Genomic DNA, 24,592 nt, shown 5'->3' with positions numbered 1-24,592 from the left:
AATCAAGATAGTGTCTGCTAAGTTTCCTCACTGCATTTTTTCCTTCACTGTAATTATAAATAGTTTGCTGAGAGATGCTTTGAGGCTATGTAAATATCTCATTTTTCATGCCACTTTTACCCTCAGTTTCAGCATTTATTCATATTTCTTACCTGAATTACTTATAACCACAGTAGTTATCAAATGATTATTATTCTAGTTCCATTATTCCTTCTACATTTATTAGTTGATTATCCTCTTTAAGGAATCACTTTCCTTTCTCTCATTTACTTGTTAAATGGGTTATAATCTTTTACTACCACTCTTTTATTTTAATGCTTCAATTTTCTCAGATTTGGCACATTAAACTGGTTCCAATATCCTTCTGACTTACCCCATCATTCTTTTTTTTTTTTAAGATTCTATTCATTTATTTGAGGGAGAGAGTGTTTGTACATGTGAGCTGGGAGTGGGGTAAGAAAGACAATGAGAATCTTAAGCAGACTCCCCACTGAGCAGAGCCCCACACGGGGCTTGATCTCACAACTCTAAGATCATTACCTGAGCTGAAATCAAGAGTCTAACACTTAACCAACTGAGCAACCCAGGTGCCCCAACTTATCCAATCATTCTTGAGTACCTTCTTATTTTCTAGTGCAGCAAGATATTCTAAGCTCCAGCCCCAGCCTCCATCACTTCCCTGAAGAGCCCTGATCCCTTTAAGTAGACAGTATAATTTAAAAACCAAGATCTGAACACTAGTTCTGTTCATTGTTACTAGAGTGCCACTATTCTCAAGACCTCTGGGAAGGCCTGGAAAGAGCAAAGAAATGTGTGTGTGTAAATATACACACATGCATTTACATCTGTATATTTCTATTTTTATCTACATATGCTGAAAATCATGAGTTCACACTATTAGCTCCAATTCCAATCCATTCTGGTTTTCTCTTTTCTCTCCACCTTCCTCCAACCATGAAAAATCTGGATCTCAGTAGTTCAATATATTTACTTATTTGCACAGTGCTGGTATGTAGCCAGTCTTCTGACCCCAATTGGCCATCACTACCATTTGGCTCAGATGTGATTCCCACGAATCATTTCTCACAGTCGTCTATTCTCACTGTCTCTACTTCCTCACCTTCAGTCACTTCTTGACCCACTGTACTCTGACATCCATTCTGGTCTGGTCCAGCAGTCATTTCCTTATTACCAACCTAAAGGATCTTTCTCACTCCTTTTCTAACTTGAGTTCCTTGCAGGATTTAACACTCTTTAAAACATTCTTGCTTCTCATACTATCTTCCTCTGGCTTCTGTGACTCCCCACTCAATTGGTTTTGCCTCTACTTCTTTGGTCATTTCTTCTTCAATCCTCTATAGGAAATTTTTTCTCCCTTCCTGCTTCATTATTATGATTCCCTGGAGTTTTGTTGTAGAGCTCCTCTCTATGCAGTCCTTGAAGTAGTTCATCCCCTCCCATGACTACAATTAACTTATTCTGTTGACTTCTATATCATCTAATCTTTAATCCAGATCTAATACCTAAGCTTCAGACCTATATAATGAAATGCCCATTGAATATTATTCCTTATTATTAGGTATCTCTTAATCACTCCATACAAAACACATCTAACATAGAAATAATTTCCACCCCATCCTGTCCCTCAAACCTGCTCTTCTGTCTGAGTAATTGAGTTCAAAGAACAGAAATGTGGCCTTTTAAGTGACCCAAACAGCAACTTAAGAACCAATGTTAACTCATTCTTCTCCCTACATATCTACATCAACAAGTCTGATGGTATTAACTCCTAAATCTCTCTCAAATCTATTTCCTCAGCAATTCTACAGACTGAGCAATCATCATCTTGTGCCTGGATCATCACCACAGTCTTCTTCTTCTTTTTTTTAAAGATTTTATTTGTTTATTCATGTGAGACACAGAGAGAAAGGCAGAGACACAGGCAGAGGGAGAAGCAGGCTCCATGCAGGGAGCCTGACTCGGGACTCCATTCCAGGTCTCCAGGATCACACCCTGGACTGAGGAAGTGGATGAACTCAGTGAGAATTTCAACAAATAGATACATTAAAAAAAGAAGAAGAAGAAATAAGAAGAAGAAGAAAGAAAGAAACATCAAACAAAATTGAAGAATACAATAACTGAAATAAAAATAAACTAAAGGGAATCAACAGCAGATGAGAACATACCCGGCGCTAAACTGCTGAGCCACCAGGGCTGCCCACCACCACAGTCCTCTAAGTGGCCTTCCATTCTTGTCATTCTTCCAATCTGACCTGCACAATCCTTGTAAACAAATATGATCACACTCTTTCCTTAAAATCCTTCATAGAATTCCCACTGCCCTCAAGGCAGTCAGTCCAGTTCCTTCACATGGCTTACTAGACCCTACACAATCTTGCCCTTAGCCTAACTTTAAAACACCCCTTGTTCTACTTCAAACTCAAATGCAGCCACATTGAAATGACTTTCACTTCCAAAATCACATAATATTGCTTCAAGTTCCTGGGCCACAACATATTCTTGTCCCTCTACCTCTTTGCCACATTATTTGGTCAAATTCTACTTGTCCCTTAGAACACAGATACCATTCTATAGGAATCTTCCCAGGATGCTCCCGCTCTGGTGCTTCTACAATACTCTATGTTTCTCTAGAGTGCTTATTACAATTGCTTGTTTAATTATTTAATTTCCAAACTAAATTTTTAGGTTTATTAAGAACTAAGAGACAAATGGAAATAATGTCTTATTCACTGCTCTATCACCAGAGCCTAACAAAGTGGATGAAACACAGTAGATGTTCCCTAAGTATTTAGTGAATGAATGAGTCTCAAAAATAACAAACTCTATAGTTGCCACAGTCAAAGGGTACACTTCACAGGTACACATTAATATAAAGCATGGGAAAATACATCTTCTTTCTCTCCTGTTGCTGGCCAATTTGAAAAATGGCATATTTAAATGTAATAAACAGTGTGTGTGGGGGGGTGGTAACTGGGTGAGAAAAAAGAAAAATAAATAAACAAATATAATAAACAATAATGCAACCATAGTAGCCTGAATGAAAAGAGTTATTTCCCACAAACAAAAAAAACATAGAAGTTCTTCTTCCTTTCATGAAAATAACACACAACAACTCAACATGTGAGAGAGCAGACATCTGCCACCAAGAAGGTTAGAATAAGAATAAATGTTTTGGCCCTTTAGACAACTCTAGGATATTCTCCCTACATATGCTGTGGACACACACACACACACACTCACAATGTCTCAGAAAATACAGAGCATGATTAAACACAGAAAAAATAGATAATGAGCTTCTAATTTCCATATTTAGCATGGTGTCTGGCTCAAAGAAGAGGTAACACCAAATATAAGGGATGACAGCAGAGTATAACACCAGCCAACTGCAAACACCAAAGGTTGCTGTTGGGGTAAGAAGATCTATGAAAGGGATTAAGATTAGTACTACTTACAATACACTATTATAAGCTAGATCCAGGTTACTTCATCTTTACTGCCCCATTTTACATGTAAGGAAATGAAACTTGAAGGATTAAATAAGTAGCCTATAGCTAATAAATTCCAAAGTGCTATTCTTTCTAATCCTTAGTGCTGTATCTCAAACCAGGCAGGATTTAGTCATTTCTTTAGACTAAAGATATATTTTCCTTTCAATATCCTCTAGCTAAGATTACCACAAGGTTTATTCACAGATTTACAGACAAAAATAGATGGTTATACTTTCAGGAGGAAACATTTTTATTGTATTTTTTTTTAATAATAGTCCCTGACAGATGGAGGAGGGGGCAGAGATTTTTCTAGTTACTTTGAGAGCAGTATTTTGGAGTACAGGGACTACTTTTCCCCATTGTCCTCTCTAGATCACTCCAGTTTCGATCTTGACTCAATTTTAGAATTTTTAAAGTGACATGAAAAGGCAGCTTTATGTATAATGACCTACATAAGGTATTTTAATTCTAAAAGCAAAACTCAAGTACACTGTTTGGAAAAGGGATCCTGAGTCTCGCCTATCACTTACCTTTCAGAATCAAAAAGGTTTGAAGATACAAAGCACACTGAGAGAAGGAGAACAGATGAAACTACATGCTGCATGTCAGAACCTTAGTCCTCTTCTTCTACTAGATTCCCTGAATGGTAACAACCAGTCTTATATTCTCCAGGCAGGAAAGTGGAGAACGTCCTCACTGGCAAAGCTAAACACACACACACACGCACACACACACACACACGATCTATAGCTACTGATATGTGGGCATCACCACATGATAAAGCTGGGTTTCCATTTGAATAACAAATATTGAAGCTCATATAGGACTTCTTATCTGTATTTTTGTGAGTTAATCTTCAGAATGGACATCAAGGATCACCAGGCACTCAAGGAAGATCTCTAGTGGGAATAACAAGAGACCAAAAGACAGAATAAAAAGATGAGATGGAATACAGAAGGGAAAATCTAAAAATATTGCTCAGTCTAGGAGGGCCAATATCTGATTAACAGTTGTATCAAAAAATTAAAACAAAGATGAATAAAAACTATAAAAGATATAAGAAAATTTCCAGATTGAGTTTCTAAATTGGAAGAGCCCATAAGGATAACTAGCACAAGAACAAGTAGAACAAAAATCCACTCATTTTCAAATGTTTAAATTTAGATTATTAGAGATAAATAAATCCTAAAAGCTTCCAGAAGCCAACATAGTCCTATACAAGAAAACGAAAATTAGAATGTAATTATATTTCAAAACAAAAATACTGAAAGCTAATGAAGCAATGTCTTCAAGATTCTGAAGGAAAATTATTTCCAACCTAGACTCCCATACACAACCAAACTATCAAGTGACTGTGAGGATAGACTTTATGTATTTGCATGTTCCAAGTTCTCAAAAATGTTATCTCCTACACACCTGTTCTCAGGAATCTATTGGAAAAAGTGTATCAGCAAAAGTGGAAAGTCAAATTTAAAAAAAGATAAACAATAAGTCCAAAGAAACAGGGTTCCATGTTTAATCCAGAAGAAAAGATGAAGGGAATACCTAGAATTCCTAGAAGACAAATGAAGAAAATTCCAAGAATAATAAAAGGAAGTTCCAAGACAACAGTTAAGTAGAAGATCTAGAGAGTAACCAAGTTAAGATCAGGGAGATGCTCTTCCTTGGTTACTCTAGAAATGTCTCTAGAAGAGAGAGTTTTGAGAGCTAACAAAAATTAAAAGAATAATAATAGTAATAATAAACAATGGATAGAGCATCTAGGAGTGTGACTAAATTTAAGGATATTTCAAGTATGTCAGAGAGTTTGTACCTGATTTAGAGGAAGATAAAAGAAAAACAAAGCAACTGGTAACATGAGACAATTATTAACTCTGAGGAAAACAGAAAGTTGCAAAAGAAAGGAAATATGATTTTAATATACCATGTGCTTCAGCTTTGAATAGTGTATTTGTAATATAATAATGTAAACACTGAATACTAAAGTAACAAAAATAGCCATTGGATGACATGGGGAGGGCAGAGGAAGGCAAAATGTGTACACTGGGGGCCAAGCAGGGGTCATCAGAGAGAATCATGTGAAAAAATTATATCTTCATCCCCTAGGTTTGAAGTCAGTAGATATTACATCAAACTGAAAAATTAGAAAACACCAGTAGAAGCATGTTATTTGGGAAAATGAAAATAAACAGAAGAAATAAGCAAAAGTTAAAAATGATTGATTCTGAGGAATAGAAAATAGGAATAAGAAGGGATGGGCAAGGTACCCTGTTACCTTCTGATAATATCTGAGCTTTAAAATTATACATATGTATTACTTTGATACAATGTACAATTTACAAACACAGGAGAATATTTATAAATAAAATAACATGTAAAGTCTGATCCATTTATAAATATAGATACACAGAGAAGCTTTGGAATGCACGTAACTGTCACTAATGGCTCTCTGAGTGAGTGAGATCACAGGAGCTCTTCTGGTTTCTTTTCTTACAAAGATCTGTATGGCTATTATAACAAGAAACATATTTTTTTCCTCACAAAATATTTTAAAGCATTTGCTTACCTTAGTTGATTTTTCAATACTTAAGCCTCTAACCAGTTTAAAAAGAATTGTCATGTTGTATCCAGTCTGGTGTCCATGTCCACGAGGCCACCAAGTTTCTACAGTAACATTCTTTCAAGAAACAATGTAAGTAATTGTAAGTAATCTGTGGCAAATTTTCATCAAAATAATATAGTGATTACGAGTATTATATCAATGTTTCATAGAGTCAAACACAGAAATTCTAGGTTCTATATTATGCCAAATTATACCATTCCATAGATAATATTTAAAAATCAACATGCAAGGTGTTTAGCATGGATTAATACACCAAAAGGAAAAGAATAGAATAACATAGGTTTTCAGAGAAACAATTATTTCCAACACTGAAGCTTACATTTACTCTGTATTCTTAACACTAAGAATTGGACTTTGAGGTTGACTCTTCTTTCAAGCCCAGAACTAGAAATTTGGAGTTCTCACTTTATCTGAATAGTCACTGAATGTTGCTTTACTTCATCCTGTTCAGTTCACAACAATCAATCAGAGGAATAAAAAAAGGAAAGGGAAAAGGGAAAATCCAGCTATTCAACCCATGAAAGATCATGAGTTTAGATTTAGAATTCTCCATGTAAAATAAGCACCAATATTTAAAATAATTAATACATACCCAAAAGTAATCACTGTATTTAAATTTAATGCTTAAAATGTATTTTGGATTTAGGATACTGCAAACAGTACAGAAAAATTAAGATACAAAACAGCTGACTTCTTGAGATAAAAGTATGCCAAATCACATATTCTCCATTTTCTTAATCTTAAAATTTGGGAATATCATTCCTTAGTTCATAACACACAAAATATATGAGAGGGTAAAAGTGAAGGAGAAAATAGAAAGGTATATTTTTCTTTCATACTCAGTCCCCTCTTTCTAGCCATTTCTTTTGAATAGTACTGCTTTTCGTCTGGTGATTCTGAGGAAGTGCCATCATTCACCTTATTAATTTTCACAAATAGCTCAACAATCCTTTCCCCAGGTTGAAGTTCAATGCTGTATGTCTGCTGTGTTTGCAGTTTAGGTATGGATATGATCACTTGACCAGAAATTGGCTTTGGGCTGACAACATCAAAAGAAGACTCTATTTCAAGACTCCACACCTGGGTATGGTTATCTAAGGCATAGAGAAAAAAAAAAGAAACATATATACTCATATATATATATTGTCACACTCCTTAGGATTCATTGAAGAAAAGACTAAAAAGCAGCTTCTAAACTAATAAGCACTCCACAGATGCAGTCATGACAAAAAGTCCAGTGGAAATTCTCATTTAATCTTGGGATCTTGATCATTCATTTTGTTTTTTTGTGTTTTATTACATCATTCATTTTGAAGAAGAATAACCAAAAGCATGTGTCTTATATACTTCTACTCTAAAAATGTGACATCATTAAGTCATAAAAACTTTATAAATAGGACATGAGTAGAATGTCACAAATGAAAATATAATACATTTTCTAAGATTGATACATGCTTGTTCCTTTTCATAAGACAAAGTAAAAATACAGAGTTTTTATTTTATTTTTTTATTTTAAAGGTTTTATTTATTTATTCATGAGAGACATGGAGAGAGAGGCAGAGACATAGGCAGAGGGAGAAGCAGGCTCCACGCAGGGAGCCTGATGTGGGACTCGATCCCAGGACCCTGGGATCATGTCCTGAGCCAAAGGCAGATGCTCAACCGCTGAGCCACTCACGCATCCCAAAATTCAGTTTTAAAGCCATATAATAGGTATAAACTTAGATGTAGTAGAATTAGGTATGAAAAAACAAATATATAGTTGACCCTTGAACAAAATTGGTTTGAACTGCACGGGTCCACTTATATGAGGATTTTTTTTTAGATTTTTTTTAAAGATTTTATTTATTTATTCATGAGAGACACAGAGAAAGACAGAGACATAGGCAGAGGAAGAAGCAGGCTCTTGGCAGGCAACCCAATGCAGTACTAGATCCCAGGACCCCTGGATCACAACCTGACCCAAAGGCAGATATTCAACCACTGAGCCACCCAGGTGCCCCAAGATTTTATTTATTTATTCATGAGAGACACAGAGAGAGGCAGTGACATAGGCAGAAAGAAGAGAAGCAGGCTCCATGCAGGGAGCCCAATGCAAAACTCTATCTCAGGACCCCAGGATCATGGCAGACGTTCAACCACTGAACCAACCAGGTGCCCCATGAGGACTTTTTTTTCAAAAAACATATTGGAAAAATTTTTTGGAGATTTGTGACAATTTGAAAAAACTCGCAGTTGAACTACATAGCTTAGAAATACGAAAAAAAAAGTTAGGTATTATTTTAAGAGTACAGTATATAATGCATATACAAAATATCTGTTAATCACCTCTATCTGTTATTTGTAAGGCTTCTGGTCAACAGCAGGCTAGGAGTAGTAAAGTTTTGGGAGAGTCAATGGGGTACCTGGCTGGCTCAGTCAGTAGAGCTCACAATTCTTTTTTTTTTTTTTTAATTTTATTTATTTATGATAGTCACAGAGAGAGAGAGAGAGGCAGAGACACAGGCAGAGGGAGAAGCAGGCTCCATGCACCGGGAGCCCGACGTGGGATTCGATCCCGGGTCTCCAGGATCGCGCCCTGGGCCAAAGGCAGGCGCCAAACCGCTGCGCCACCCAGGGATCCCGAGCTCCCAATTCTTGATCTTAGAGTTGTGAGTTCACACTCCACATTGGGTGTAGAGATAACTTTAAAAAAAAAAAAGTTATATGTGAATTTTCAACTGCACAGGGATTAGCACCCCCTAATCCCCAGGTTGTTCAACAGTCAACTGTTATTTTAAATGTAGATTATTTAACCAAGAAATATTTACTGAGAACATTCTATGTGCTATGTACTTTGCTAAGTGATAGCAATTACATGGTGATCAGGATAAACATGGTCCCTAACCTCATTAGTTAAGAATCTAATGGAATATAGACAAATATAAAAGTGAGAAAATACCAGGGTGGGAGAAATATGAGGTTGTTCTGAGAAAATATACACAGGAAGGAAGGTCACTTTACTTACACAGGGTGAGGGAAGGCCTTTATGAAAAACCAGTATCTAGCTGGGCCCAGGAGGATGCTTTAGCTAAATTCAGAGGCAGATGAGAAGTATTCTAGGCACAATGAAAAGAAAGGGTGAAGAGCCACGACTGAGGAGAACAATGCCATTAAAAAACTTGAGGGCAGCCTGGGTGGTTCAGTGGTTGAGTGTCTGCCTTTGGCTGAGGTCGTGATCCCCAGGTCCTGAGATTGAGTCCTGCATCGGGCTTCCAGCATGGAGCCTGTTTCTCCCTCTGCCTGTGTCTCTGCCTCTCCTCTCTCTCTCTCTCTCTGTCTCTCATGAATAAATAAATAAAATCTTAAAAAAAAAAAAAAAACGAGCAATAATGAAACTGGTCAGAGAGGGAGATCCGTGTTACTGAGGAAGTAAGCAGGGTTCAGCTCATGCTGGCTCACATGAGGAGTCTGGCAACTCTGTCCTAGACCAATGAGGAGCTGCTGGAGATTTTTCACCAAAAAGGATAACACAATCAGATCTGTATTTTTTAAAAAAATTACAAAGGGCCCATCACAATGATACAGCAGGATAAAAACAAAAGAAGCAGAGACATGAAATTTCTGTCTGTGAAAAAGGGATAGAAGGTGCCACTTGGAAAATCTTGCAACAGAGAGGAAGAAAAGAAAAAGGGAGTCAAGCTGAAGAGGAAGGTCACAGGGAGAAAAGAAAGAGGAGACAGCTGCCAAGGAATAACACTTTGGGAGTGGAGTTTGTGAATGGGGTAGAATGTTTCAAGGGAGTTATGAAGTAGTGTTTTACATTATATGCAATACAACCCCTTCCTCCATCATCCATTAAACTTATATTGTTTAATATCTCCAGAATTGAATCTGTGTTTCGTTTTGGTTGTAAAGTAAGATATGTCAAAGCAGGCTTTGGGCAAGAGTAGAGTGGAAAATCAGATCCACATTTTTTAGGCTTCACGGGAGAAACCAGGGAGGAAGTATCCAAAAAGGCTGGGTAGGCAAGATGTCAGAACCACCAACAAGAGTTCTCATTCATTCCTTACAGCCACAGAAAGGAGAATGGTTGACTGGTGCAGATGCACTTAGCTTTGTATGATCTATGGCAAGAAACTGAGGAATTTCCTGCTTAGAGGCTTCTATTTTTCTCTGTGAAGAAGGGACAGAAGGAGGTTATCAGCTGGGAAATATCTTAGAGACCCTTCTCCTACAAATAAGGAGGGGACTAAAAAACATGGCTCTGCTGCAAATGAAGGAAAAGTGTATATACTGATCAGTGAGCAAAGATTTTATAACTGTCATTCCTTACAAATGTAGGACCACATCTGCATCTCACATCAATCAAAAGTACAGGGACACCTGGGTGGCTCAGCGGTTGAGCATCTGCCTTTGGCTCAGGATGTGATCCCAGGTCCAGGACCAAGTCCCTTATCTGGCTCCCTGTGAGGAGCCTACTTCTCCCTCTGCCTATGTCTCTGCCTCTCTGTGTGTGTCTCTCATGAATAAATAAATAAAATCTTAAAAAAAAATCAAAGGCATAGATAGATTGGTTGTACATGGGAGTTAAAACTAATCCTAGACTTAAGAACTGTTTTTATTTATAAAATGATCCACTCTCTCTTTTTAAGGTCTTACTTATTTAGGAGCACCTGTGTGGCTCAGTCAGTTAAGAGGCTGCCTGCAGCTCAGGTCATGATCTCCAGTTCTGGGATTGAGCCTGGCATCTGGCTCCCTGCTCAGTGGGGAGTCTGCTTCTCCCTCTGCTGCTACCCCCACTTGTGCTCTCTCACCCATACTCTCTCTCTGAGAGAGAGAGAGAGAGAGAGAGAGAGCACACAAGCGGGGCGCAGGGAGGGGCAGAGAGAGAAGCAGACTCTTCACTGAGCAGGTAATCAGACATGGGGCTCTATCTCAGGACTCTGGGATCGTGACCTGAGCTGAAGGCAGATGGCTTAACCAACTGAGCCACCCAGGTGCCCCTTAGATGATCCATTTTTAGGAACACTAGTCAATGAACCCTGAATTAATCTGTTCTGATCCAGCCAATTCTGGAGTTTACCCACACATAGAGTCCAGTTTTCCTAAGATATAGTAACATATATCAAGACAACCACACTTGATTGTTAAAAATACTTTTCTCCTATCAAGTATATAGTAAGTCTCTCAAGTTCCTTTTACAGCATTTTTATTGTTTTTAAACAGAAACACACACTACAATCTGATCCAAAGGTATTTATTTTCTAAAATATCCCTAAAAACACACACTACAATCTGATCCAAAGGTATTTATTTTCTAAAATATCCCTAAATCTTTGATAGCTATGTGACCTTTAGCTCCCTATCACAGTCCCTTTGCTTCCCTTACTATCTCTTATTTCAAGAAATAATAATAGGGGCAGCCCTGGTGGCCCAGCAGTTTAGCGCTGCTTTCAGCCCAGGGCCTGATCCTGGGGATCCGGAATCAAGTCCCACATCAGGCTCCCTGTATAAAGCCTGCTTCTCCCTTTGCCTGTGTCTCTGCCTCTCTCTCTCCCTCTCTCTCTCTCTGTGTCTGTCATGAATAAATAAATAAAATCTCAAAAAAAAAAAAAAAGAAATAATAATAGATAACACCAAGAACTTCCTGTGAGCTGGGCACTGTTTTATGCTCTCAACATTTATTAACTTATTCAAGAATCACAACATTTAAAAAATAATAATAATAAAAATAAAAAAATAAAAAATAAGAATCACAACATTTCTATAAGGTAAATTCTATTATTATCATCACTGTATAGATGAGAAAACTGAAGCACAGAGGAGTTAGGTAACTTACCCAAGGTCACACTGTTAGTAAGTTGCAGAGCTTGGACAAGAACCAAGACAGTCTGAAACTAGAGACTAAACCCTTAACTTCTAAATTATACCAATTGTATCCAAATAATTTCTGCCAAAACCATGTCTTATTGGTGCTCAGAATATTTACATTAGGGAGAGGGTTTAATTACACAGGGGAGCATTTGTTTTAATGATAACAAGTCAAGATAGACATCAAATATATCTTTTGGCTGAGTCTTTAATCACAGCAGCACAGATTCATAAAACTTTGGAACTGTATGTTGACAGATTGCCTAGTCTACTTTCTGGTAAGTGTTTAATTCCCTCTAGACCATAGGCTGACAAACAACTGGTCTTTGGACCAAATCTGACCTACCTCCTGTTTTTTTTAAATCTTTATTTTTTTTTTAAATTTTTATTTATTTATGATAGTCACACAGAGAAAGAGAGAGAGAGAGGCAGAGACACAGGCAGAGGGAGAAGCAGGCTCCATGCACCAGGAGCCTGATGTGGGATTCGATCCCGGGTCTCCAGGATCGGGCCCTGGGCCAAAGGCAGGCGCCAAACCGCTGCGCCACCCAGGGATCCCCCTACCTCCTGTTTTTATTAAAAAAAAAAAAAAAAAAAAAAAAAAAAACTTTATTGGAACACAGTTGCTATGGACTGAATTGTGTGTCCCCACCCTAAAATTCATATGTGGAAGCCCAAACTCCCCAGTATGACTGTGGTAAGGTCATTAGGAGGTATTTAAGTTAAATGAGGTCATAAAGGTGAGGCCTTAATCTGATAGGTCTGGGTCTTCTAAAAGGAAGAAATCTATCTCTTTCTTTCCTTCCCTTCCTTCATCTTTCTCTCTCTTTCTTTCTTTCTGTCTGCCTGTCTGGCTGTTTTTCTTTCTTCCTCCCCATCACCCTAATCATGTGAGGACACAGCAAGAAAGGTAGCTGTCTGCAAGCCAGAAAGAGAGCCCTCTCTACAAACCCATCAGCCAGTACCTTGATCTGAGCCTTCCCAGCTTCCAGACCATAAGAAATCAATGTCTGTTGTTGAAGTCACCCAGAATATGGTATTTTGTTATGGCAGGCCAAGCAGGCTACGACAGCAACCATGCTCACTTGTGTACATGTTGTCTTTGGTTGCCTTTGCACTACAATGGCTGAGTCGAACAGCTGCAACAAAGGTGATACAGCCCAAAAGCCTAAAATGTTCACTATCTGACTCTTTACAGAAAAATTTTTTTTTTCTTTATTTTTTTTAATTTTTATTTTATTTTATTTATTTATGATAGGCACACAGTGAGAGAGAGAGAGAGGCAGAGACAGAGGCAGAGGGAGAAGCAGGCTCCATGCACCGGGAGCCTGATGTGGGATCCGATCCCGGGTCTCCAGGATCGCGCCCTGGGCCAAAGGCAGGCGCTAAACCGCTGCGCCACACAGGGATCCCTACAGAAAAAGTTTACTGATCTCTATTCTAAAATATTTCCCTCAAAAGGCTATTCTAATCTCTCTAGTATCTGTCATGAAAAGAACCTCTGCTTCACAAAATATCCTTCCCTTTTTGCTAGCCTTGACTAATGCCTATTGTAAAGTCATTTCCTCACATTGATTTGAAATCCCCTTTTCTTTAATTTTCACCTAGAGATTTTAGTTCTGCCCTCGAGGTACCTCCTACCAACTAATAACCACCAAGTTCAAGCTAACCCCTTGGATGTTTCCTATCACCTCTCTTCAGTGAAAAATCAGCTGCTTGTAAGAGCCTCTGGCAGGAAGACAAATAATGCAGTTCTCAAAGGTTACTGGCAGTTTCTAACACTTCTGACAGGGAAAATTCTAAAGAAATCAGCAGTCCTCTGAGGCTCACCCAGTTAACTTCCTTTTGTGCTACTAACTGAAAAAACTAAGACTGCAGAATTCAAACACTCAGTATGAACACATGCAAGTCTATCACATCATCAGTAGAGACACTATGCCAACATATTTGTCCCTCTCCTCTTCTTCCAAATGGAATACAACCCTTTGTTTCAGAAGCCATGGAGAATTTAAGCAATTTAGTTTCCTAAAGCACATGTAGAGTCTTAAATCATCAATAATCTTCCTGGTATTACCTGGTAATACATTTTACGTCTTACTTTTTAAACATATAATCCTATTTTTTTATTAAGGAGAGCTCCCTCTTATAAATTAAGATCCATTTCTAGGGGCACCAGGGTGGCTCAGGGTTGTGCTTCTGCCTTCGGCTCAGGGCATGATCCCAGGGTTCCAGTATTGGGTCCCAAATTGGGTTCCCCGCAGGGAGCCTGTTTCTTCCTCTGCCTATGTCTTTGCCTCTGTCTCTCTCATGAATAAATAAAATCTTAAAACAACAACCAAAAAAAAAAAACCAACAACAACAACAAAAAAACATTTCTAGAATACAGCTTCCTGTCATACCTCTCCTAGGATTGATAAATTAGCTTTTCCTAAGGAATACCCATCACTCCTACAGCAAATAGCCAAAGCAATCTCAAGAAAGAACAAAGCTGGAAGTATCACGATTCCAGATTTCAAGATATACTACAAAACAATATGACACTGGCACAAAAATACACACATAGATCAATGGAACAGAATCAGGACTCCAGAAATAAATCCATGATTATAGGTCAATTGATTTATGACAAAGGAGGCAAGAATATGCAATGGGAAAAGACAGTCTTGTCAATAAATGGTGCCAGGAAAATTGGACAGTTACATGCAAAAGAATGAAACTGGACCACTTTCTTACACTATACTCAAAAATTAACTCAAAAAGGACTAAAGACCTAAATGTGAGACATGAAACTATAAAATTCCTACAAGAAAACATAGAGAGTAATGTTTCCAACATCATGCCAAGCAACATTTTTCTAGATATGTCTCCTAACGTAAGGGAAACAAAAGCAAAAATAAACAAGCAGGACTATAGCAAACTAAAAAGCTTTTGCACAGCAAAGAATACCATCAACAAAATAAAAAGGTAACCTACTGAATGCAGAAAGATATTCATAAATGATATGCCCTATAAGGTGTTAATATCAAAAATATAAAGAACATATACAACTCAACACCAAAAAAACAAATAATCCAATTTAAAAAATGGGCAGAGGATCTAAACAAACATTTTTACAAAAAAGGCATACAGCTGGTCAACAGACACATGAAAAGATGCTCAACATCACTAATTATCAGGGAAATCCAAACCAAAACCACAATGAGATATCACCTCACATCAGTAAGAATAGCTAGAATCAGAAAGACAAGAAATAACAAGTGTTGGTGAGGATGTAGAAAAAAAGGAACCGGGGATCCCTGGGTGGCACAGCGGTTTGGCGCCTGCCTTTGGCCCAGGGCGCGATCCTGGAGACCCGGGATCGAATCCCACGTCGGGCTCCCGGTGCATGGAGCCTGCTTCTCCCTCTGCCTGTGTCTCTGCCTCTCTCTCTCTCTCTCTCTGTGACTATCATAAATAAATAAATTAATTAATTTTAAAAATTTTTATTTATTTTTTTTAAAATTTTTTTTTAACTTTTATTTATTTATGATAGTCACAGAGAGAGAGAGAGAGAGGCAGAGACACAGGCAGAGGGAGAAGCAGGCTCCATGCACCGGGAGCCCGACGTGGGATTCGATCCCGGGTCTCCAGGATCGCGCCCTGGGCCAAAGGCAGGCGCCAAACCGCTGCGCCACCCAGGGATCCCTTAAAAAAATTTTAAAAGAAAAAAAGGAACCCTCATGCACTGTTGATGGGAATGTAAATTGGTGAAGCCACTGTGGAAAACTTATGGAAATCCCTCAGACAGTTGAAAATAGAAATACCGTATGATCCAGTAATTCCACTACTGGGGTTTACCCAAAGAAAACAAAAACACTAATTTGAAAAAGATATATGCATCCCTATGGTTACTGCAGCATTATTTACAACAGCCAAGATAAAAAAGCAACCTAAGTAAGAGTGTCCACTGATGGATGAATGTATAAAGAGGCTACAATGTGTATGCGTGGTAATGGAATACTACTCAGTCACAAAAAAGAACGGACCTAGAGGTTTGGCTTTTGTTTTTTAAGATTTATTATTTTTTTAGAGAGAGAAAAGGAGTGCACAAGCTGGGGGAGGGGTAGAGAGAAAGGGGAAGTAGATTCCTTGCTGAGGAGGGAGCCCCATGTTTCAGGGTTCAGGCCCAAGATCATGACCCAAGCCAAAATCGAGAATTGGACACCTAACCAAATGAGCCACCCAGGCACCCCTGAATCTAGAAGTTTTTATGCTAAATGAAGTAAGTCAGAGAAAACAAATACCGTGACTTCATTTACATGTGCAATCTAAAAAACAAAACAAAGAAAAGATAAAAATAGATATATACATATGGAAAACAAAGATGGTTGCCAGAGGGGCAGAGGTTTGGGAGGGGGATAGGCAAAATGGATAAAGGAGAGTGGGAGATACAGGCTTCCTATTATAAAATGAGTAAGTCACAGAAGAAAAGGCACAACATAGAAAACACAGTCAATGGTATGATAATAGAGTGATATGGTGCCTGACGGTAGCTTTACTTGTGGTGAGGACAGCATAACAGAGATTTGTTTAATCTCCTGAAACTAATGTAACATTATGTGTCAACTACACTCCAATAATAAAATAAAATAAAAAATAAAACAAATAAAAATAAATAAAACATGGAGATTAAAAAAATAACTAGTACCTATTACTCCCAGCACTCCTGCAGTAGAATGCAAGTAATTCCAAAAATGGACAAAGTACTGGGGATGGAGGTAGCTAAGAAGAAAAACTATTATATGACTCAAAATCCCCTCCCAGATATCCTTCCCAATTAAACCAAATTTTACATCCTTTCCTTACTCTAATCAACCCTGGGCCCAAACAATACAGGAATTCTATCAAAACAGGGTAGACAGGCAAGGCTGACCTGCTGTCTCTACAACTTGAGCCCTTCCCTGGCCCAGAGATTCAGGGATGCCCTACCTGACATCCTGCTCCCTGCAGAAGAGACCATGGTCTCTAGTTTATATGGAACCTCAATCCAGCAGGCAACCCATGGGATAGCAGAGAATGTGGTTCTGGCCACTGACTAATTTTCAGATTTTTCGAAAACTGATTTAGTGAGTTCCCTTTATTTATTTATTTATTTATTTTTAGATTTTATTCATTTATTCATGAGAGACAGAGAGAGAGAGAGAGAGAGAGGCAGAGACACAGGCAGAGGGAGAAGCAGGCTCCATGCAAGGAGCCCGATGTGGGACTCGATTCCAGGACTCCAGGATCACACACTGGGCCGAAGGCAGGCATTAAACCACTGATCCCTCAGTGAGGTCCCTTTAAAAACCAACCAACCGACGAACCACCATGAATCTGACTTAGATGGAAATTTGTATAAAAAGTAGGTAGCTATTCAACCATAATCATGTGTGCTGCTTCTTCATGCAAACAATCTTCAAGACAATTCCAATTTGTATAGCTGTGGCCAATACATTAACCTTTAAAATCTTCTAAAATATGCCAGCTTGCTCCTTTTATATTCACTTCTTTGTCAGCATGTGGTCAGAAAAAAAGAAAGAAGAAAGAAAGAAAGAAAGAAAGAAAGAAAGAAAGAAAGAAAGAAAGAAAGAAAGAAAGAAAAGAAAACAGCTTGGGGTGCCTGGTTGCCTCAGCTGGTAGTACCTGTGACTCCTGACCTTGGAGTTATGAGTTCAAGCCCCATGTTGTGTGTAGACATTACTTAAAAATAAAATCTTAAAAAAAAAAAAAGTACTTATTCAGTTGTCTAAGAGAAAAGAAAATTGTAGTAAGACATAGAAGCAGAAAAATAAGAGATGGCTGAGTTACTTTAATTCAAATGCGGCCATAACTACCAGAAAAACTCTCAAAGTATCCAAACCCTTGTTTTAACTGATGATAATTAAGCCGCAATTATCAAGTCTTTAGTCTTGTGTCTAGCTTCAAGAAAAACTGAATTCTTCTATACTTGTACCCTCACTAGGTTGTAATGACTGTCGTAAATTAAGAACACAGGAAAAGACACATGGAATGTTAACAGCACAAGAAACTTAGCAATCTCCTCATCACTTTGTAGATGATGTTCCCAAGGCCCCAACTGCAGAACCTAGCTCAGAAGCTCCTGAGCATAAAGACAAGTCAAGCGCCCAGTTTTCCTGAGTCTGGGGTTCTCCACCTTGCATTTATCTCTCACTTCCCAAAGAGAAATACACTAGCAGGCACACGTCGAAATTTGTGTATAAACACTGAAGAAAGCAAAAAACAAAGATACTTTTATGAACCAGGAAACATACTACTGGGTTTTTACCTCAAAAATATAAAAACATGAATTCAAAGGGATACATGCAACCCTTTGATGGTTATAGCAACATAACTGATAATAGCCAAACTATGAAAGCAGCCCAAGTGTCCATGAATAGCTGAATGGATAAAGAAGAGGTGATATATATACACACAATGCAGTATCACTCAGCCATAAAAAGAATGAAATCTTGCCATTTGCAACAACGTGGATGAAGCTAAAGCATATTATGCTAAGTGAAAAAGGTCAGTCAGGGAAAGACAAATACCATATAATTTCACTCATATGTGGAATTTAAGAAACAAATGAGCTCGGACGCCTGGGTGGCTCAGCGGTTGAGCGCCTGCTTTTGGCCCAGGGCATGATCCCAGAGACCTGGGATCCAGTCCCACATCCGGCTCCCTGCACGGAGCCTGCTTCTCCCTTTGCCTGTGTCTCTGCTTCTCTCTGTGTGTGTCTCTCATGAATAAATAAATAAAATCTTAAAAAAAAAAAATGAGCAAAGTTAAAAAAAAAAAAAAAGAGAGAGAGAGAGACAAACCAAGAAACAGACTCTTTAGCTATAGAAAACAAACTGCTGGCTACCAGAGGGGAGGTGGGTGGGGGATGGGTGAAATAGGTGATGGGGATTAAAGAGTACACTTACCATAATGGAAAAAAAATAAAATAAAATGATAAAAGCAATTGCCTTTCAGGATCCTACGTCCAAATATCAAATACATTCAATGTGAAACAAAGTATTTGGAAGGACAGAATGTAACAAAATATTAGCCTCTTAATAAAAGGGTCTGTGCGGGCAGCCTGGTGGCTCAGCGCCTTCAGCCCAGGGTATGATCCTGGAGACCCGGGACTGAGTCCCACGTCGGGTTCCTTGCATGGAGCCTCCTTCTCCCTGGGCCTGTGTCTCTGCCACAGAGACACTCTCTGTCTGTCTGCGTCTTTCATGAATAAAATAAATAAAATCTTTTAAAAAATAAATAAATAAAAGGGTCTGTGAAAAAGATCGTTGAAATCTACATAGAGAATGCGCCTGACCCTCTACTAAATGCATAATTATATGTTGCCACAGTTCCTCCATTTCCCAAAATACCATCTCTGAAACCTCAACTATCTCACAAGCACATGCCAACAGTCATGGGAGCATCAAAGAATGCAAATATATTTCTTGAAATTACTGTCTGTAAACCTTGACAGGCACTCAAATTACATCCCAATCCAAAAAATCAAGATGTTGAATCTATGGAGAGAAACAAAATATACCCAAGGGTCACAGTTAAGAATACAGGATGGCATCTGGGTGGTTAAGACCTAGCATGGAAATGGAAGAACATTCAGGTCAGCAGGGGAAGATCTGCAAAGGATGGTAGGTTTCTTATGTAAGATGAAAACGATGCTTCATCTCTTTGGGGGAAAAGAGCTATTCAAAGATAGCTGCCGTGATTAGCTTCGCCCTGCTGAGCATCGAACAGTATCTCCTTTGCCTGCTCGCTTCTTGCATCTTTAATAGGTGATGAAAAGCTGCAGTAAAAAAGTAGTCCTGTGCATGTGAAGAAACAGCAATGACGACAGGCTGAAATGACCAAGCCACAGAATGTTTCAATTCAAACAGAGGATATTTTCCTGTGCTCCTGCTAGAATTATAGGACAGCCTTCAGCAGCTGCTTTTCAAAGAGCGAACAGCTTGCATTAGCCAGAAAGGCAGGTTCACAGTTAGTTACAACAGCTGTTTTCCCCTTCTTTACCAAACAGCAGGATCTCCTTGCTTGCTCAGCAGGACAAAATCCTCAAAGATGAAACAGACACAAAGCAAAATCTCCCCCAAACAAAGATAAATTGGTAAATTCCAGAGAAAAAATTCTACTCAGGTAACAAGGCAGCTAATTACGGGAGAGATTAGTCAAGCAACCTACCTACCCATAAAGATATTTTTAAGGATGAATACTGTTATTCTATGCGTAAAGTAATTCAAAGATCAATGAAAATATAATTCAAAATGAATGCATTAAAAAAATGCATCAATGGGGCACCTGGGTGGCTCATTGGCTGAGCCTCTTCATTCAGCTCAGGTTGGGGTCCTGAGATCCTGGGATCGAGTCCTGCAGGCACTCGCCCCACAGGGAGCCTGCTTCTCACTCTCTGCCTCTTTCTCTGTGTCTCTCATGAATAAATAAATCTTAAAAAAAAAAATGCATCAAGCAAGGTATTAAGCAAGATTGACAAATCTCTGCTATACTGTAATATTATGTTCCCTATAAGCAAAGGGCAGCAATGACCCTCAATATAGGCTTCTGTGGGGCAGGCCAGGGCCTAACTGAGAACTAACCTGACTCCTCCAACTCAAAGGCTAGAGCACTTTGGGCTGAGGTAGCAAGTAAATTTGGATAGGATGGGAAGGCAGCATCGCTGGGGTGGTGGAAGTGTGCAAGCACGGGTCAAAGACCCACAGCTCACTTCAGCTCAAGAGGATTCACATATTGAAAAACTTCTCTACACTACTTTTTCCTGACAGTGGTAACAAAAGATTAAACAATGTAGCATTTTATCAGAATATACTTAGTATATATTTGGACTTAATGTGTTTATGTAAGCTTATGAAAACCTCACAAAACTAGACAGGGACGGTCATCCTTCCCTAATAAATTTTAGGGCACAATGTGAACAATTCACATCAAATTACAAATATGAAAGACCTAGCATGGAAAAGACAATCAATAAATGAACATATGTTTCCCTCTGTTTCTGTCTCTGTTTCTCTGACTCTCTCTCTCATACATACCACCACCACCACTACTGCCACACAGGGCCTGCATTCTGGGCCAGAATTTTTGCTTATAAATGTCCTAATCTTTGGAATTGGGGCATCCACCCCTACTAGCTACCTTCTCCCCATCTTTCTTCTTCACACTCCTTGGAAACCCAAGTCCAGGCAGACTTTCTCCTCCTCTGCCCCAGCAGATGGGATCATTCTTCCATCCCTTCACCAAGAGAAAAGAAAAGGAGAAACTTGCTGGGTTTCCTACACACAGTATAAAGCATCTGAGCTTCCCTTTTCAGTACCAGGTCAATCTTACACTGTTCAAAATACTGAAAATGTGGATGCTCTAGACCAGCTACTGCTATTTAAAACCTGATTAGAAAAAAATTAAAAATTAAAGAAATAGATAAATAAATAAAAACCTGATTAGAATGTTTCAGGGCTAAGAGAGGAATTATTCAAATAAAGATTTTCTAATAAAGTTTTAAAGAAAGTCACGTCAATGGATTGGTATTTCTCAATACTTAGATAAAGGAGATAATGGGAGTGGGATGCCTGGGTGGCTCAGTGGTGGAGTGTCTGCCTTTGGCTCAGGATGTGATCCCGGGGTTCAGTTTGTGGATTGAGTCCCACATCAGGCTCCCCACAGGAAGCATGCTTCTCCCTCTGCCTGTGTCTCTGCCTCTCTCTTTGTGGGTCTCTCATGAATAAATAAAATCTTTAAAAAGAGAGAGATAACAGGAGTAATTCTTGTTTTCCTTTGACCTCAGTATTTTTTTCAGATATGAATTTGTTTTTATTATCTTAAACATTAAGAATATGTGAAAATCATTGAGGAAGCTGAGTTTAGGGCAAAATGAAACCAATGACCATAAGATACTAAAAAATGCAAAAGTTTGGAAACCACCATTATAAGGACTCCCCATTACAAAATATATTACAGTCATAAAATATAAAAAACTCAGTTGATATAGGGAATTGATTATACTGAATCTAAATTAAATTTTAAACATCATTTAAATTGATTTAATTCAAATAAAATTCACACAGTCACTAGTGACTAATAAACTGAACTTTAATGACTCATATTCAGGAAGAAATGTTTAGTTTCATATTCAAAATTTTAAATTAAATAGAGCAGTGTTACTGAAATATTTTCAGGTATCAGGGTCTCTAGAACTCATAGCGCTTTTTGCAAACCACCTAAAACAGTGATTAAACTTCAAAATGATTAAATAACTCTTTGCAAAATCAGACCCCTCTTTACACGAGATTTTATTATACCTGAGGAAAAAATATCGATGGGAATGTGGAAGAATAAACCATTCTTTGAATTTAGTAGCAAAACTCAGTTCAAGTTACCTCGCTGAATAGTTCAGAAGCCCTAGAGAGTTAAGAACAGCCACATTTACACATGCAATTTAAATTGCATCTTGTTATGCCCTTTTAACATTTAAAAGTGTAGCAGCACCTAATAACCTCAATTACCAACCGTTTCTGATTTGTTTTGGTCTTCTGCCTTTATTTTGGTTTTCTTTTGTTTTTTTTTTAATTGAAATTCAATTAATTAACATACAACGTATCACTAGTTTCAGAGGTAGAGTTTAGTGACTCCTCAGTCTTCTATAAGACTGTCTTCTGCTTTTAGAAAACAGAAGCCAAACAGCTTTTGGCTCAATGGAATAGCAATCTCAAGTCACCAGGGCCTTAAAGATAACAGAACTCCTATACTGACATACCATGCTCTTGCTTGCTGATTTCATCCAGTTAGGTCTGCACATAACTGGACTGAGCATTCAAGATCCTCCTTCATCAGTTTCCCTGACTTTGTGGGGTTCCCATCCCACAAGCCTATTACACAGTCTTGTTTAGTGTGGTTAATTGTTCCTATCTCCCATCCCCCCCACCCCAACCAATGTGCAGGCAAGGGTACATGTACTCCAGGTCCTTTCCATGCCAAATAAACAAAGTGCCAGGCAAACAACAAATATCTGACCAGCTTTTCACTGATTTGTTGACATCAATGAGATGTCCGAGGTTTTATTCAATGCTCCTTTCTTGTGAATAGTTCCTTCCGCTGAAAAAGCATTTTTCTTTACCTTATAAAACTTTATGCTTCGTTTGCATTCCAGTTTATTTTCAACTTTTATCAAGGTATGTCATGGTATGTCATGGCCTTCAATGAGAAAATGTGCGGTGATAGCCCAGTGATATGAGAGAACCCAAGACATGACCTCAGCACAGCTGGAGTTCTGAGAGTGAGCATACAGGCCATAAGAGGAGTACAAAGCAGCAGGCCCAATTCTTTTAGAAGGAACACTCGGCTCAAGGAAACTTAGAGCTTGCTCTGGCTTTCTTTCTTTTTCTTTCCAAAATATGTTTTAAAGTATCTATCTACCTCCTTCCTGCTACATATTATAAATTTTCACCACAAATCAGTTTGTATATATTTTTCATGCTTAAAATTTTAATGTGCCACAAAATTTTTTTAAATGAGTCTCTGAAAAGTATATCTTTTTATTCAAATTATAAACCCAACTTTTATCACAAAGAGGAGGCTCAAAAATGAAAACCAAGAGGCTCACATCTCTTAACTTACCATATATAGGGGAAAACGTGAAGTAGTTCAGGTGACAAATGTTATAGGCTTCAATTCTGACATCTTTCCAGATGCCCTGAGTAGGAAAGGATGGCCCCCAGTCCCAACTAAAGGAACTCTGCTCCTATAATTTCAAAGGGAAAAAAGAAGATAGATCCTGATTACCACGAAATGTAAACACTATGAAAGATCTGTTCTTTAAAAATATTATATACATATATATCGTTTTGCTAGGGCTGTCATAACAAAATACTACAGACTGGATGGCTTAAACAACAGAAATTTATTGTATTACAGTTCTAGAGGCTGGCAAGTCCAAGATCAAGGTGTTGGCAGATTTGGTTTCCCCTGAAGCCTTTCTCCTGGGCTTCCAGATAGCCACCTGCTCCCTGTGCCTTCAAATAGTCTTTTTCTGTGCACACACACATATACATTTCCTCTTCTTATAAGGACATCATTCATACTTGACTATGTCCCACCCTAAAGGTCCCATTTTAATCTAATCACATCTTTAAAGACCTTATCTCCAAACCAGGTTATATTTTTAGCTACTGAGGATCAGGACTTCAACATAAAAATTCAGGGGGTGACACACAATTCAGTCCATAATAGTGTTTGTGTTATATGCGTGTTTCCCATATAGAGAATCTAAAACGGCCTACAACGATCCCCTCCTGGAATTTATGCCCTGTGTAATCCCTCTCCTCCAATATGGATTAAACCTAGTGATTCATTTCTAACCAAGAGAATACAGGAGAGGTGATATCATTTCCAAAATTAAGTTATAAAAAACAGCACCTTCTGTTCTGGGTGCTCTCTCACGCGCTCTCCTGGCCATGAGGGAAGCCAGCTGCTATGCTGTGAGGCAGCTCTGTGGAGAGGCCCACAAGAGTAGAAGCCAATCTGAGGATTATCAGCCAATCGTGATAACCACAGATAACCACACGAGTGA

General features: G+C 38.4%; 1 protein-coding gene across 2 annotated transcripts in view; it reads right to left on the bottom strand.

The window, feature by feature from the left end:
• The window catches only part of MANBA (mannosidase beta), a 113,086-nt gene that overhangs the window by 63,742 nt on the left and 24,752 nt on the right, over nt 1-24,592 (bottom strand). For both annotated transcript variants that reach the window (XM_055342538.1, XM_055342539.1), the window contains exons 5-7: nt 23,641-23,764; nt 7,051-7,226; nt 6,076-6,186 (exon numbers count right to left, since the gene is read on the bottom strand). In XM_055342538.1, coding sequence (XP_055198513.1) covers nt 6,076-6,186; nt 7,051-7,226; nt 23,641-23,764 — 411 coding nt within the window. The remainder of the gene's footprint in view (nt 1-6,075; nt 6,187-7,050; nt 7,227-23,640; nt 23,765-24,592) is intronic.

This window comes from Nyctereutes procyonoides, unplaced genomic scaffold (genome assembly GCF_905146905.1).
Source record: "Nyctereutes procyonoides isolate TBG_1078 unplaced genomic scaffold, NYPRO_anot_genome, whole genome shotgun sequence".
NCBI classification, from domain to species: Eukaryota; Metazoa; Chordata; class Mammalia; order Carnivora; family Canidae; genus Nyctereutes; species Nyctereutes procyonoides.
The sequence above is the reverse complement of the archived record's forward strand: the minus strand, read 5'-3'. Positions and strand labels throughout refer to the sequence as shown.